The 17,580-nt window shown below is 42.3% G+C and overlaps 1 protein-coding gene across 2 annotated transcripts in view; it reads left to right on the top strand.

The window, feature by feature from the left end:
• The window catches only part of CLIC5 (chloride intracellular channel 5), an 80,757-nt gene that overhangs the window by 15,913 nt on the left and 47,264 nt on the right, over positions 1–17,580 (top strand). Inside the window, exon 1 of one of the 2 annotated variants that reach the window (XM_042032811.1) lies at positions 4,405–4,747. The exons of the other annotated variant lie outside the window; for it this stretch is intronic. Coding sequence (XP_041888745.1) covers positions 4,685–4,747 — 63 coding nt within the window. The 5' untranslated portion in view covers positions 4,405–4,684. Of the gene's footprint in view, positions 1–4,404; positions 4,748–17,580 lie in introns of those variants that run through there. 2 annotated transcript variants of the gene reach the window in all.

Raw genomic sequence — 17,580 nt, 5'->3', positions numbered from 1 at the left:
AGCCCTTCCCTCCTTCCCCCCGACAGCGCAGGGGAACAGTTTGGTCAGTTCATCACCGAGATTTCCTTCCACTGCTCCGGGAGAGGAGTCCTTCCCCTGTGAGGCCGTGGGGTCCCTCCCACGGGAAACAGTTCTCCATGATCTTCCCAGCATGGGTCCGCTCTCAGGAGCAGCAGCCCCACCGCCCCTGCTGCAGCCTGAGCCCCTCCCTCGGGCACACAGCCCTCCCAAACTGCTGCGCCGGGGCTCTCTCTGTCCACAGGGTGCAGTGCTCCAAGGCCAGGCTGCTCCAGCCTCCACCAGGACTCCCACCACTCACATCCTCCTCCAGGCATCCACCCGCTCTGGCACGGGCACCTTCCCACGGGCTGCAGGTGGATCTCTGCATCCCACATGGACCCATGGGCTGCAGGGGCACAGCTGCTTCACCATGGTCATCACCACGGCCTGCAGAGGAATCTCTGCATCCCACATGGACCCATGGGCTGCAGGGGGACAACCTGCTTCACCATGGTCATCGCCACGGCCTGCAGAGGAATCTCTGCATCCCACATGGACCCATGGGCTGCAGGGGCACAGCTGCTTCACCATGGTCATCACCACGGCCTGCAGAGGAATCTCTGCTCCGGCGCCTGGAGCACCTCCTGCCCCTCCTTCTTCACTGACCTTGGTGTCGCCAGGTTGTTTCCCTCACATGTTCTCACCTCCCCTTCTCTGACTAGAATCCAAAATCTTGTGACTTTGTTTTGATTTTCTTCTTAAATATGTCATCACAGAGGTGTTACCAACCTCTCTCATTGGCCCAGTTCTGGCCAGCAGCATGGTCCATCTTCAGAACTGTCAGGGATTGGCTGTGCCGGATGGTGGGAAGCTTCCAGCAGCTTCCTCACAGAAGGCATCTTTGTGGCCCCCCTGCTACCTAAAACCAGGCTGTGCCAAACCAATACACCTGTGTCATATAAAACTTGCAATACCTGCTCTCATGGAATGAGCCGGATGGAAGCACTGGGGGATGGATGTGCTTTGTGCCCTGATCCTTCTGAGTAACATAGCGGTCTGCTGGAGAACTGCATGATAGAGTTACATTCTGGATGCTTGGCCTCTGCTTCACCCCCTTGGGACAAATCTTTGCTGGAAGTGAAGCTTGGATCAGGCCTGTGAAAGCTGATAGTGCGTCAGAGTTCACCTACAATAGAGGTCTTATGTGAAGACGTGGCCATTCCTTTTCTGAAGCTGTCCTCTTCTTTTATTAATGGGATGACGTGCTCATATTCATTTCTATATCTCATAAACCTCAAACTATAAAGACTTGGCTTATGAGGAGTTCATAATTCAGTGTCTAATGTTCTTGTGTGTAACTCAAAGCCTCTGCTACTTCTGACTTGTGAGAAAATGATAGGCCAAACTAAGTGACTCATTCTTTGCAGTAAAATGAGAGTGTACTAATTATTTATCAGTGTCTTACCCTTAATTTGGCTGAAGAAAGAGCTGATTTCATAACACACAAAAGAGCTGTGTAGACAGTAAAAACCATTATAGTCAGAAAGGTTCCACCCAGATGTAAGCGGTAAGTCAGTTTTATATGACAGAAAAGCAGTAAATGCATGAATAGATTCCTAAAGCAGTGCATATATATATATATACACACACACATCTATATATATTTCCTCCTACTCACTGTCTTTTACAATGTTTATCCTAAATTCAGCTTTCAGAATCTCTTTTTAAAAAACTAACATTGTATGAACAAGTTATGTTGTCTTTTATTTTTGGTCTCTTCTAGGGGTTCCATGGGGGTATTTTTGAAAAGCAGAGGGGGTTTTTTTGAGGTAGGCTGGCTTATTCTTTCTGTGGATACCTAAAAGCACAGCTGGAATACCAGATGTGTGGTATTGACTCCTCAGCTTCTGTAGCCTCTGAGCATCCCATAGTCCTGGGGCAGGGGGCGAGTACAAGGTGGTGTCTTATGGGTGGAAGCAGATGGGGAAAGCACCTTCCAGTGGCAGCACTGCCCAGAAACACCCTGAACCAGGTGGGATCTGGCCCGTTCTGCAGTAGTTTATATCTGGGTTAGAATGGACATGGCTGCAGGGCACCTTCGCTCCCTTTGTATTGCAAAGTTTCCCTTCTGCTTTGCTGAGCCTCAGCACAATAATCTTCATCTGCAAACTAATTATAACACACCACTAAACCCAGACAGTAATTGGGAGGGAAGGATTTGAATGTTTTGACACGTTGAGTCTCTACTGAAATTGCTACATCTAGAGTCTGAGTTTCAGAAGCACAAGGCACGCACAACTTCTGGAGTAAGGGATGGCACGTGCACAGGAATCAGGCACTAAAGCCGTAGATTTCTTTTACCTAAAAATTACTGCAGGATTTGTCTGACCATGATGTGTTTATCTCATTACCCTGGGCTCAGTGGAAAAAATTAGACGCTTCTAGGGCACATTTTTTCATTCTAAAATAGACATCTAAATAGGTCACAATGCATCACAATTTTTAAGTGCCGATATTTTGAAAGCTGATTTTATTTCTACATTTTGGTTTAGCATTAGCAGCATTGCCTCATTACTGTGCTCAGAGCTGGCAGTATTTTCTCTTCTAGGGCCAATAGAGATGGTCTTGTGATATACCTTGTTCAAACAGCTTGCCTATATCAAAACAATGTTTTCAGTGAGGCTGGAGCTAGAGGTAACCTCAGTCAAGATGACCCATTTCCCATTGATCCCAGGAACCCTCATTAAAGGGAAATTATGTCACCACAAAGTGCTAAAGCAAAACAATTTTTCAGCAAAACCCAAAAGCTTATAATTGTATAGTTAACAATGCATTATTTAGGGATGCATTTTAGAGATACGGTGATTGCTCTTAAGTTTTTGGCAGACTTTTATAACTGTAATGCATAATTACAATGCAATGATTCTTTCTGCCACATGTAAGTACACTTAGCCCATGTCCTTGGAAACTTGCCGGTAGGCCTAAGAATAATTGTACTCTAAATGCTTGGTAATTAATGTGCCTAATCCAAAAGTTACATGTAAAAATTTGAAATCAAAGGAGTAATAACACTTAATTCTCTTATAGTTAACCTTCCAGTTATTTGAATGAGTGCTAATTAGATCTAAAAACCATAAGCATACTTTTACAGTAATTATAATGATGATTATGTTGTAATTACAGTTGCAACAGCATAATGAGATTTACTCGTTAACCATTTCAGTCCTTCATGGCATGCACATGAAGCAGCTGTTGCAGGAAAATTTCCTGTAGAACTTACCCAAAGGACCACAGAGATGTTGGCTGTGACTTCTCTGGAGCTGTGTCAAATGCCTAGAGGTCATGGAAGGAATTGGAGATCATCACAAAAGCACACAGCTAAGAGCACTTTCAGGAAAGGAGAGTGTTTGATCATGTCAAAACCTTCCCCAAAAGACCTCTGTGTGTCAGAAGGGAAAGGTAAAACTGCTCGTGTCTGGCAGCTTGAGCTGCCAACAGCCTGTGAGCCAGAGCTTTGGCAGTCCTGAAACAGGATCGGGGGGCAGAAGTGTAGGAAGGGACTTCCTGAGGGCAGGACGACACAAAGTCCCTCCAGGCAGGGATGGGGATGAGCAGGAGGTGCCATTGACCCCTTTGCCTCTGCCCTCCTGTGCCAGCACTCACTCCCTTCGTGCCTTTTGGCTGTGTCAGGACTTTCTGTAGGTGCCACCTCATGCTCAGGGCTGCTGTGCGGTGCCCTCTGAGTCACGCAAGGAATGCAGGGCCAAGGAAAGGGAGTAGAGACGACAGCAGCACGCCAGCAGCAGGCTGAGGTCTTTGGAGCTGTTCCCCCATGCTCCACCCAGCGAATCATCGCTCTCCTGTCCCCCCTCTATAACCAGCACCCCGAGGGACACGCTGAGAAATATCTCTAGGACCCAAACCTTCCCATTCCTCTGCTCCTGTGCTCCAACAGCAGTGGTGGCATCACAGGTGCTTCTCTCACCTGAGTATTCTGTTTTGGCTTCTGTACCACACACATGGCAGGGGTTGCTGAGGCAAAGCTCTGCTGTTCTGCCCGTTCCTTGCATTGATCCAACAGCCAGTGCACAAGCTCTTTTTTCCTTACCTTTCTTAGCAATAACAACATTAGGATTTTGAACAGCTAGAGGCAGGACAAACACCCTTCAGAAAAGCAGAGACAAACATCACTATTGCTTAAAGCAACGAAACCAGCCCTGCTGCTGGACTTCCTTCTTCCCTGTCCCTGGTGCTCCCAGCTGTAGAATAAGGGAGGGAACAACAGAAATGCTGAAAACGGGGAAGGGCAGAATTATTCGCTCAGAGACTGATCCTGCCGTAGGTACCAGGAGCTTGTCTCCTCCCCTATGAATTTAACCCCACCCTCTCTTTTTTTATGCTCTGGGCTATTTTGGGCGGATAGCGAGGGCTGCAGTTCTGCTCAGAGCACAGCAGCACTTGTTGCTCTGAAGAACTGCCGTAATAGGGACTGCTGCTTGCTTCTTCTTAATTCTTAATACAACCTGAAAACTTGTTTACTCCACTGCTTTTGAGCTTTATCATTACAAATTATGTTTTAAGACCTTTGTGAGAGCGGTTCAAAAGGGAAACTCACACCGTGCAGCTGAAACCTCTTTTTGCCACTTAATAGCAAGAAATCAGCTGGGAGCCTTGGGGGTGAAAAATGACAGACTGTGTTGCTGCTAATGGGGAAGGAAAGGACCCTGAAATTGAGCTCTTTGTGAAGGTAAGTCGTGCTGTGAACTGGACACTAGTGCGGCTCTCGGATCGGCTCAGCTTCTATTGAATAATCAAACTTTAATTTTCTGGCACTGAGTGGAAGCGGTGCTGTGACAGCCTGTTATCTCTCACACACATGCTCACTCTGCTTTCTTTTTCGTGGCATTAGAATTAGGTAATGTTGTGGAGGGAGAGTCAGAGTTCCTGTGTTTTATTGTTAATTCTCTCCTCATGAGTTTGTTCTGTTATTCTTAGCCTGCTGCCTGCAATGTACTGTGTCCTAACTTTAGACTTGAGGCTGTAGGCTTCAGGTTTTGCTCTATGAATCCTGACTTTCTCTTCCATTTTTGGGAAGAGCTGAGGGGTATCAGGATTTGGTACCTCAGCAGAATCTATCAGGTCTGAAATGCTGATGGACCATAAACCAATAAGGATTGCGATAAGCTGTCAGTCTTCCAATTATTTACTGCAATACTTTCTTTTTTTTCTAAACCAATAAAAACTAAATCAGTTTTTATGGTTGGTTTCCTCAGCCTGAAGCTCATTCTGATTTTATAGAAGGGTAACTGAGAACAGAAACCAATTTAATGAAAATACAGAAAAATTGCTAACCTATTATGTGGTAGGGTTTCAGAATGTTTCAAGTTGTGTGCAACTCTTACCATTAAAACCAGTGGCACAGTTGAAACCCATGACACATACAACCTTATTAATAGCAAACTTGTGCAGACTCTGTCTCAGTGAAGAGCTCAGATTTTTTGATGTTCATAGTATTTAAAGCCTCTACACACATTGAGGCTGAAATCCCCTAAGCCCATGTAAAATCATGGAATGGCTTGGGTTGGAAGGGACCTTAAAGATCATCTTGTTCCAATCCTCCTGCCATAGGCCACTAGACCACGTTTCTTAAAACCTTGCCCAGCCTGACCTGGAACACTTGCAGGTGTTTGGTCTCTCTGAGCCTAAACCACCCCTATAAATCCATAGGTTTATTATTAATATGTAGGAGTTACCTCAGCCCCTTAGCAAACAGAGCCCTGAAAGATTGGGAAAGCAAATTCCAACTCCTCCCTTTTGTCAAGATGAGAGTATGTAATTACTTTGTACTCCCTGATGGATATTTTGGGCTGTAAGTTGAAATGTCAGCCACATCCATGATGTGTATACATGGCCTCTTCACACATCTTCCAAAACCAGTCAGTTCAGGGGCAGCTGCTCTGAATGAGCCAGCAGCAAGGTCTTTTTCCCTGGCAAACAGATTTGACAAGAATTTCAGGTTCATAAGAGCCCTGTAGATCCTTTGTACAGAGACCTTAATGTTCTAAAATGGACCAGCATGAGTCCCTACAGCCAGACACCTTACCTCCTGCAAGTTGTTTCTATCAAATTAAGGTAAATGGAGATGTTTATGGGCTAAAAAATAGGCTGATGATGTTGTTTGGCACTCTGTCATCAGTCAAATATGTGCTGGAATGGAAATCTGTAGCTACTGGTTTGTTTTAGTGCTCACACTATTTCACTGAGGCTGACACGGATGTTTGTGATATGTGGTTCTTTGACTACATCAGCTGTTAAAGTGAAGGTCATTGCCCAGATTCATTGTGTGAAGCTCTGGATCCATAAGATAGTGGAAAAAATGAGCACCGCATTAAACTAAGCCATGCCACCACCTGAAGATTTATAACTCCAGAAAGAATATTTTTAGTAATGTGACTTCCTGCATAATGCATATTACAGGATTGCATAGAGACTCACATAAAACTCAGAGCTGGAGCAAAAGAATTAATTGGTATCTTCCTGGAGACTTTCCATTTAGGTTGAAAAATATCAATTCTTGATGTTTTGGAAAGGTGCCATTAATTTAATTAAAAGTTTAAAAGGTTGTATAGTAAAGTATGTAACCAGAGTATTAAATTATACACCTCAGAAGTTTCAAAATAAAAGGAGAAGAACATCCAAAGGAGAGACGAGCTGAAAGCTGAAAAAAAGGAGCATGTGAGATCATCATGAAAAGGTGAAAACTTTTCTGGAGGGTGACTTTGCAACTAATAGGATATTAGTAAGGGGAGATAAACAGGAAGGCTGATCCAGGAGGCACTGTGCAAAGGAGAAGATACTTTTTCTGTTTTAAGGCTGGAAAGAACAGAAAAGTGGCAACTTCTGGAGGACCATGAAATACTGGGACAAGTGGCAAATGTAAATATACTGGGCCACACTTGAGACAAGTTCTAACAGCAAAGGATGTTGGGATCAATGAGCAATGCCTCATTTGATTTTTATAGAGCTGATACTTCAGCCAAGGAAAAGGGTTCTGTCCTGCATCCTTGAATGAACACACAGAAAACACAGAGATCAGTGAGAAAACATAGGGCAGTATATGTGGCCTGGTGGAAACTGTAGCTTCCACAAGCCCAAATAAACCAGAAAGGGCTGTTTTTCACCAGCCACAGTGTCCCTAATAAGAGCATTTTCTGTCTCAGGTTAAAAAAAGAAAGGCGTTACACAATTGGTCTATTTCCCTTTTCTGTTTATCAACCAGGAGTGCAGGAGCCTCAGAAAGACAAGCAGAGAGCGGGGCTGTAACCAAAAGAGCTGCTCTGTAACCTAATGCAGCTTGGCTCAGGATCTCCTGAGCCACACAGACAGGCTGGGCACCACCAGGACACAGCTGAACTGCTGTGGCAGGGACAGGTTAAGTGGTTATCACACCTATTTGTTATCATCCCCATTGATTTCACTCATTTTCTAACGGTGCCCTACCCTGGATCTGTGAGGTATCTTTTTGTGAACAAGCGTTTGTTCTTGCAAGGTGCTTGATTGAGAGCAAACCCCCCCAAATCTGGGGCAGGACACGAGGAGAGCGATGGTGGGAGCTGTGAGGTCTGCCCGGGAGGTGGTGCCACCTTGATCAGACGTGCAGCTTGTGTGAGCAGGCCTTTGCTGAATGCTGAAACTCTGGCACTTGCTTCTCTAAACTTGTTTGACAGGGAATTGGAGGAGGCTGCCAGAGAGAAGGGTTTGATGTGTGGGGTCGTGAGGCGCTGGCGGCTGCAGCGCTGGGGAAGGGAACATCGGGAGGTAGCTCTTGCTCTGTGCTTAACCCAGCTTGTTGTAACTCAGGCTGATTTCAGTCCTTTGTGTGCTGGGGAAGCAAAGTGCTTCTGTATAAATGACAATCACAGCCTGATGGAAGGTATGCTTAGCTTTTCCTGGCAATCTTGAACCTGTATGCGTGAACATAATGACAAAACTGAAATAGTGCTCCTTTTACATGAAGTAATACAATTAAAATCCATAAGGGAGGGCCACAGGACTTTCGTGGCTTCTTTCTGTTTGCAGTGGAAACAGGTGTTTGGATGTACATTCCGTGCCTTTCAGGACTGGACTAGTACTTGATACCGAAAGGTATTGAAAGGTATTTGAAGGGAGATACATTGTACCCATGGGAAAAAAACCCAGGATGCAAAGAAGACAGCATTGCTCAGAATGCAGTCTAGAAAGCAAATAAACCCCACAAGTGGACCAAAGTACATTTCATTTTTAAAATCTTCGGCTTTAGAAGCAGTCTGTAACAAGATGTATCTTAATCCGTGTTTCTGATAGTGAAAAGATGGTGGTATCATGGTGGTAGGAGAATGTGTGGTAAGCTGGTAGGCAGCTGCTTCTAGAAAGAGCCATTGTTGTGGCATTGATGGCTTAATATTAGGAATATGTTCATCAGTATCCTGGGCTGCACTAAAATCAGCAGGACCAGTTGGTCGAGGGAGGTGATTTGTCCCCTCTACTCCACTCTTTTGAGACCCCACCTGCAGTGCTGCATCCAGCTCTGGGGTCCTCAGCAGAAGGAAGATGTGGACCCACAGGAATGAGTCCAGAAGAGGCCACTAAGTTGATCACAGGGCTGGAACACCTCTGCTGTGAAGACAGCTTGGAGAAGAGAAAGCTCCAGGAAAACCTTATAGAACCTTCCAGTACCTAAAGGGGACTGGAGAGAGACCTTCCACAAGGGCATATAGGATAAAAGGGAATGGCTTTAAGCTAAAGGAGGGTAGGTTTTTATTAGATATTAGGAAGAATTCTGTACTGTAAGGGTGGTGAGGTCCTGGGACAGGTTGCCTAAAGTTGTGAATCCCTGACAGTATGCAAGACCAGGCTGGATGGGGCTCTGAGCAACCTGGTATATTGGAAGGTGTCCCTGCCCTTGGCAGGGGGGTTGGAATGACATGATCTTTAAGGTCCCTTCTAACCCAAATCATTCTAGGATTAGGTGAGCAAGAGCTTTTGCTTAAAAGGTGTGAGGCTTTACTTCTCAAAGTGTTCATCCACAGTCAAACTGAATAGCCCTGAGAGAAAATGTGAAGGTGCTGCAAATTTATAAATCAAAAGAGACCTCTCAAAGGCCTTGAGCTTCCACAGTCACTACATTTAACCTGTCCCCATCTGCCAGCTGACTGGGTCTGTTAGGATTATGTCTAAAAGCGATGGCAAGATTTTGCACCAAACCTACTATTTGTGAATGAATGGGTCAGTCAGAGAGCCTGGCTGCCAGGACAGAGCAGTCATCAACAACAATGTGCTCCATCAAAGTCCCAGGAGCTGCTGCTCTCAGGAAGGTGTTGCTGCCCCTCTTTTGGACACAATTACCCCAGAAATTATCTCAGGGAGGAGCAAGTCTTGTTTGTTTGTTTGTTTGTTTTATTCTGGCATTTTTTGGTGCATTTTCTGGATTTTTTAAAAAGATATTTCTGCTGAAAGGTGATTTGGTTTGGATTTGGTGAAGTTGTCACATAGCCTTAAAGGAAGATATAAATAAAAGTGTTACACCTGTTACAAGCAATCGCCCCCCACTATTAAAGCTTTTGTGGTTTTAATATAAGAGACTCACTGATTTCAGTTTCAGAATTTCAGGGTTATCACAACCAGTACAGGCTTTGCAAACAGGGAGAGATAACTTGATAGGAACCTTTTAACCCTTTATAACAAGACAGGCTCTGCACTGTATTTGAGTCATAGACTGCCCTCAAAAAGTTTTTCTTCCTGATGATTAGATACCGGAATCAGATCTGGAGGGGCTCTAAGTTAATTTCTGTTTCTTGAGAAGTGTGGGTATTTCCTGGGTATTATGAGCTCAGCTTGGCTTTCATACAAAATCATTCCTATGTTTAGCTAACTTTCTAGATAAAGAGGAAATAACAAAGATTAAAAAAGCACAAGGAAGAATAATGATACTGAAACATCTGGTCCAACCTGTCTAGTGCTCCAAGACTGACAATAACATTTTTTTGTTGCCAAGCCCTTCACATTTTGAAGGAGCCACAACCACCCTACAAAGCAGGTATGTACAGAGTGTACAATCTCTGACACTTTTCAGCTGTCACCCTGGAAGTGGTGTGAGCACAGGGTTTATTGTCTATCTTGAATTTTTACCTTTTGGAGCTGCCAAGAGGGTGATGGGTACCATGGTTAGTGTCTCTTCAAACTTGTTTAGTGAGGCAGCACACGTTCAGCAGCCTGAGTCTTCTCTTCCAGCATCCTGGCCTTGTGCCTTGGTATTAAGGTTACAAAATTTACAAGGTTTGCCAGTAGTCTGGACACCAGGGAGGAAAATAATTTTACTAGGTTTGTTTAAACATCTGTAAATGAGTTTCGTAAGTTCTATGCAGGGGGACTTGAGTATTTCAGTGTAATGGTTCTGCTAAGATCTTGTCAAATCAGGAGTGACTGGAGTGACAAATCAATAACAACTCCACTTCTGACCTGCCTAAATCAGGGAAATGCTGCCTGGAATGATAGTTGCTTCTCTGATCTTTTTATTAAGCATTTTCAATAAAATCATTTAAAAAATAGAGGAAAAACATCCATCTTGGCAAGATGTAATTTTGCTTTAAACTTACATTGTTAAAAAAAAATTCAATAAATTCAATAAATTGCCAAATAACAGCCTAGCAAATGTTTTAAAATGACAAGTCACTTGTTTTTCCTTGTGATGAAGAAAAACAATACTTTAAAGAAGCTTTAGCCTGAGTTATACAACCCAGCATCTCTGTCTATGTGTCTGTTTTGTCTCTGAGCATTTGCAGGTTTTGTTTTGCGTCAAGACAAGGGCCTCGTTGGTGGGAATGTTAGAGACAGGCAGTAAATAGTTTAACCAGGCCAAGTTTAAAAAATGACTTGGCAGGGATATATTCACTATTCCTGCCACCTTGAATCTAGTCTGGAATGCTTTTAGGATTGCTTAGGAAACTGGTTCTCAAGTTAAGAAGGGATTTCCAGTTGTGTCTCCTGCCTAAATTCATGATCTAATCCTTAGTTTATGGTTAAAGGTGAATGACACCCTGATCTGCCATGATTTGGGAATTTTCCTCTATTAATGGCTGTGGCTACTTGCTTTTATTAAACTTGATGGCATTGATATATATGTTAATTGTGATCAAAACATCTGATTAAAATGAAACATATTCCAATGCTTTGTTGAATATGCATGTCTTCTTCACATGCCTTTATAAATTGGATCCATTCGAATAAATAAGAATTCAGAAACATTCAGCTTGGGTCATGGCCACAAAAGTGAGTCAGTTTTGTACTGCTGAGTTCAGTGGCAGCAGAATTAGGCCAGCCTAAGTGTATTTGAGATCTTGTTTAAACTCCTCTTGCTAGCTCCTTTATTCCTTTATTCCAGCTTTTCTGAGCCGCAGAGTCAAATTGGGTAAACACCGTGTTTTAATTTGCCATGAAAAACTGGTGATATTCATAATTATTATTGCTGGTACTTAAAAATAGCCACCAATGTGCTCTGGGTGCTCTATGTTTAGCTGCAGTTTGCTCTTTTTCCATCTCTGGCAGCTCCCATCTTGTCAGGCTCACAGGTTGTTGCATTTGTGCTTCAGTGATGACGGTGAAGCTCCAGTAAGTGTCCTCAGGAAACTTTTGTTGGCAATACATGGCTCTGCTGAGGCTAATCCAGAGCAGCAAATGTCACTGGGATCATTTGACATAACATCCCAAAAATACACACGGACCCTTTCCAAGAGAGCCAGCAGGAAGTACGTCTGCCTGTGCTCCAGGATTTAATGTTGGTATCAATTACCTGCCTATGTCAAATAGAGTTTAATGGAAGGCTGTGTCAGGATTGTTTAGGAGAGCACATTGATCATCACATCAAAAATATCACTTAGTTCTTGTGTGGCACATACTTCTTCAAAATGTGGCAGATACCAGCACAATAATCCCACCAGTGCTGCAAATAGGTAATAGAAACATTATTTTGTTAGTAGTATTTCCATTTTTCAGCTAAGAGCTCTGGTAGCTTTTTCAAATTACTGCTTTTTAACAGAGTCAGGCAGATGTTAAAGGGCTGTGACTTTATGTGTTAAGTTTTATACTTGAATAACAGAAGATTTCAGTGATAAACTTTTTTTTTTTAGCTAAGGTTGACACAAAGTCAGGGAGAATCAGTTGGGATAAGGAAGGGTTTGGTTTTGTGCTGGATTCAATCTGTAAATCTTACCTGATGTAGGAGATCAGAGCAGGTACCTAAGGACCTGTAATGGCTAATTTGTAAATAGCTTGAAGTAATTTGTTTGACACAGTAAAATTTCATGTGGAAATTTCCTTATTCCCTTTCCTTCCTTGTTTTCTGCTCTCTCCATTTTTTTCCACTTCTATGTTGCTGACATGCAGCAAAACTCATCGAGATGGGGTAACAGGGATATGTATGTACATCTGAAACGATGAGTTAAAAAATCTGGTTTTTGTAGGTCCGAGGAGTTTAATCAGCATCATGGATTCCTGGCATGGTTTTTTATATTAAACCTAAGACTTGGAAATTATTACAGTGGAACAGAAGTAATTCAAACTGTATCCAGCTGTGTTTTGCAGTTCCAGAGCCAGTAATTTTATTTAATAATACCTAAGGGCAGAACTGAATCTAACTGATTGCATTTACAACATGTCATTGCTGTTTGTTACATAACTTGATTGTCAGTACACAGGTAAATGTAGAACGATGAGTCCATAGGGTTTTTTTTCTCTGACTCTGTTAAATTTAGTTCCTTTGTAAGTGAGTATTACTCTGTCCCTCTCAAGAATAATTTCATGACTTACTTTTTAGAGTGTGTATGATTTTACTCTTCTATATGTATTAAAGTTTATTAGTGCTGGTGTTCATTGGCTGAAGTGATCTTCCATGATTTAACACATATTCTTCTTTGATTCAGTGACTGATGCACCACAGAAATTTCATGGGTACAATGTCATAAGAGGGGATGTGCTCAGAAAAGGGACTAGACCACAAAGTACCTGAGATACAGTTCTCTAACACACCACAGCAAAGCTTTGCCATGTTAAACTGGCTCCAGTGTTGTCAAAATCCAAATCAAGTTTTTTTTGGCTTTCCATTCTATGAACAAATGAGTACTGCAGTACTTTATCTTAATAGAAAGCAACAGCACAGCTCCCACCATTCAAACCTTCTGATTTTTATTATTTTTTCTAATCAAACTGTGAAAAGGTCCCGCAATGCAAATTTTACATTTTAAGCTCAGTAATATTCCCAGGTTTTGACCCAAATTCTTGGCAGGATTTCTTTACTTTTGTGTTTTTCTGCCTCCTTCAGTGATCCAAGGCAAGTTCTTCAGGCTCTCCTCACCTTTATAAACTGCTGATACCAGTCCTTCTCTAGTGCCAGGTTTGTGGAGATGTGTTGCATCTTCTGTAGGACCAACTTCTCTGCTTTTCCTGCTTGTTCTCACACACAAAAAGACTCATAAATTTACACCAGTCTTGTAATCCCCATGATTTCTATGCTGGTCCCCAAAGTAGCCTGGTTACTTCTTAAGAGGTATTATGTATCTGGAGCTCAAATGCTTTTCCAATTTTTTTCCCTGTGCACCTGATTTCCAAATGACATTAAAATAGCTCCTTTTTATGTATTTCTGGCAACCCTTCATAAAACTGAAATAAAGCACTAATTGAAATGCATTTCAGGAGGGCTGTGTTGTATTAACTTACTAATACATCTGTAGGACAGTAGGAGTTGAAGCTGTCCCTGCTATAGCTACTCTGGCATAAAGGACATTATATTAAAGGATGAAGGTGCTCAAATAGTGGCAGTTTGCTCTTCTAAATCGTCATCTTGATAGATGCTAATTTTGTGTGCAGTGCAGATGACAGAAGCCCATGTCATTCACCTGTATGAGTTTGCAAAATGTAATTAAAAAGTTGAAGGCCTAATATTCAAGGCTGAAACTGATTTTAATTTACTTTAAATTCTATAAAACTTGCAAATATTTTATATGGGAATAGTGATTTTGCCCCCTTCTTTATGTAAATCAGGCTGTAAAAAAGCCATTTCTTAACTATTTCTGTTGCTTCTCTTGCATTTCATAGAGTCATAGAATTGTTTGGGTTGGAAGGGACCTTAAAGATCGTGTAATTCCCACTCCCCTGCCATGGGCAGGTACACCTTCCACTAGACCAGGTTGCTCAGAGCCTCATCCAGCCTGGACTTTAATACTTCCAGGAATGGATCATCCACAACTTCTCTGGCCAATTTTTTCTTCCTCTGGTCTAAGAAAATCATATCATGACTCAGTTTAGCATTCACTAGTATCTTAGGTGTTAAAACCTGTTCATGATTCTGGAAATGGGGTTTATGCACAGAGTGAGTTTGCTTGATTTAGGTATGGCTTTAGTTTCTGTTTCTCTTAACCAAGAAGATGCCAAAAAAGATATGATTTTTTTTTTTTTTTAAACATAAGTGTAATGTTCTACTGCTGCTTGGAAAAGGGCTCGTTACCTCCAAAGAGAGTGTGCTGCTGCAGGCTCGCAGTGGAGTTCAAGTATGATGAGCTAATCCTTGTATGTTCCATCTCAGAAAACATTGGACAACTGAGCTCAGCAATTGTGTGTATTCAGAAAAGGCTGTTTAGCATCAGTTTTACATGTTCAGAAGATGGAATTTTTTTTTTTTTTTTGTGAAAGTGTTGGGTTTTGTTATTTTAATTCTTAGTAGTAAAACACAGAGTGATACTGGAAGTTCTCCAACCTTCCTAGATGCTGATAGTAATTAAGCATCCTTAGATCCCAGTTCTGCAAAGGAGGATGTGGATGCTGCTCTGTGCTTTGGCAGCCACCTTTGAACATGATTGTCTTTGCGAAATCCATTCCCTGAGATTAAAAAAAATTGCCTTTTTATAGCATTTCTGAAGCACTGTACAGTTATGGTCAGCACTTCACAGGTGCAGAAGCTGAGAAGCCGTGGCCTTGTGCGAGGAGGGCCAGCAAGAACTTCACCTTGGTCCTGTGCTCTGTCCTTTAGTCACAGCTCTTGTGTCTTTTGGGTCTTGTACAGCACTTAGCATGACTGATTTAGTGTTCATGTGCCACACAGGCTTAGTAATTCACAGTAAATAGCCCAATAACAGACACACAAATAATACTAGTCACAGCTATGCATTTTTACTATTTTTTTGGTCATTGTTATTAGTAGGGAGGGGTCAAGGTTTAGATTATCTTTTGGCTGGCTATTTTAAACACACATAGAGCTTATGTGTGTTAGGATGTTGGAAAAGAAGTAGAGAAGAATAATTTTAAAGCTTAAAAATTGCTCAAGATAGACTGCCTTCAGGATGGCATTCTCCTTTAATTAAAAGAACAAACATCACTTGACTGCAATATTAAATATATCTGTGGGGTCTTTTTAGTACAGTGGTAACAAATATAGCAAGACAGAGAATCACAGAATGATTTGAGTTGGAATGCACTTCAGGACTGTCTATTTCCAATCCCTCTGCCATGGGCAGGGACACCTTCCACTAGACTAGGTTGCTCCAAGCCCCATGCAACCTGGCCTTATCCCTTCCAGGCATGGGGAATTCACAACTTCTCTGTGCAACATATTAATAGTTAAGGTCAAATGTTGTCAGGTTAGGAGTAGGCTTAATAGTAACTGTAAAGGTGATTAACTGTTGGAATGAACCACCAAAGAAGTCATGCCCTGTCTGCCTCTGGTCAGATCAAGACTAGATATGCTGTAATGAAGCACACATAGTTACGGACAATCAAGGAATAAACTTGCCAGAAAATCTGCAAACCAGCAGGACATTGCAATGGAGGAGGTCTTGACACAGCAGAACAGGGCTTGGTTCAAGCACGGAAGGAGTCTTTGTTTTCTGTGTCTCTGAATGACAGCACAAATTTGGTTGAGGCCAGTCTGAGGTGCTTACGTGTCCTGGGTGTGATAATGGATTGTGATTAATTCAGGTGGTGGTTAAATATGGGATTACTTACCTTATATGCTTATCATACCTGGTTACGCAAGGGCTGGACTTCGGAAGAGCCTCCAAAGGCTGAGCAGATGAGTGCTGTGTCAGTACAGGACAGACCTTGAAGATGAGATGAGGAAGAGCTAAACTGGAAGATACAAGAGCTGAATTCCCTTTCTGTCTGTCGTTGCCTAAGTCACATCACAACCCTGTGCCTTTGCTTCATTCCCTATGAAATATTTGCCCCAACATCCATTTTCGTATCTGTGTAGCCCAGTAACATGTCCAGCTAAAATTTCCTCTCTTTTCCCTTTATACAGATGAGTGACTGTAAAAGCTACTCAATCATTGTGGATTAAATCCTGACATAATACTGAATTAATTCTCAGGTTGGGCTGGTGCTTTTCTGTATGAATTGCCAAGCTTGTCCTCCCCATGACATTTTGACACCCAAGTAGACACCCCGAACCTTGACATCCAGGACATGTAGCTGTTGTTCTGTGTGCTGGTGCATGCCTGTACCTGTGTATTGTCCCAAACAAGTGGAAATCAGAGAAACCAGCCCCGATGGATCATCGCTATTGTTGCTGGTGTTTTTCTAGATTGTGACTCAATTTGTGTGGGTCAACAGGCACGTTGTGTTACTGCTTTCCTTTTGCTTTTAGCTGCTGAATGGGCAACTTCAAACAGATGCAAATGCATATCATGGGGGGAAATTATTTTTTTTCACTGCCCTGTGTTTTGTGATGAGCTATTGCTGCTGATTCAGTTTGCAACTGAGGACCTGTTTTGTTTGTTTATTTTATTTATAGTATTTTTTTCAAAAGCTCTTCCTGAATGAAGAGGGATTGAATCACGGAATATTCTTGCAGGTTCTAGGTTCTCTCAGACTGGCAGTTTTAGTTGTTTTTCTGTACTCAGTTCTTTTAAATGCCCAGGACGTGCCAAGAGAATCCAATGCAACAATGCCCTTAATTATTAAGTCTATTTTCAGTCTTCAATTAGCATTAATTAATTTTAATTCACTTTTCATTTCTGAATATTGACTCACCCATGCAGTTTGACAAGGAATTCTGTTTTGCCTTGATTTACTGAGTTGCCCTTTCTTGTACCGAGATGTACTAAATTTGAATTTTTGGTTTTGTTTTCTTTCTAAACAATAGCTCTGAGTCTGAGTTAAACTCTGAGTTAAGCTCTAGATCCAGTCATAGGGCTGGGTCTTACCTGAAGTTCAAAAATTTTGTTTTCTCTGCATTAAGCACTCAGTACTCACTCTGCTCCAAGATGGAGCCACAAGGAGCTCCTAGGAGTGTACAAATGTAATATTTTATTACATATTTCAATTCCATATTTACAAATCTTCAATTACATATTTCTCTAAACATTCCATAAGTCTTCTTGCTATTCAGTCTGTAATAAAGGCAGGTGAACATGGATGTGGGAAGACTTGTTTCAGAGTGGGAAGTATGCACTGCCCATCCTGGCTCATTGACACCAGCAGCCCCATGATCCATGCCTGTGGGAACACCTCGGTCTCTTACTGAGCATAATCTCTGCTCAGTGGCTTCATGATTCA

The sequence above is a fragment of the Corvus kubaryi genome, unplaced genomic scaffold, assembly GCF_017639235.1.
Source record: "Corvus kubaryi isolate FWS band 111438036 unplaced genomic scaffold, C.kubaryi_AGA036_p1.0 37354, whole genome shotgun sequence".
Taxonomy (NCBI): domain Eukaryota; kingdom Metazoa; phylum Chordata; class Aves; order Passeriformes; family Corvidae; genus Corvus; species Corvus kubaryi.
The sequence above is the reverse complement of the archived record's forward strand: the minus strand, read 5'-3'. Positions and strand labels throughout refer to the sequence as shown.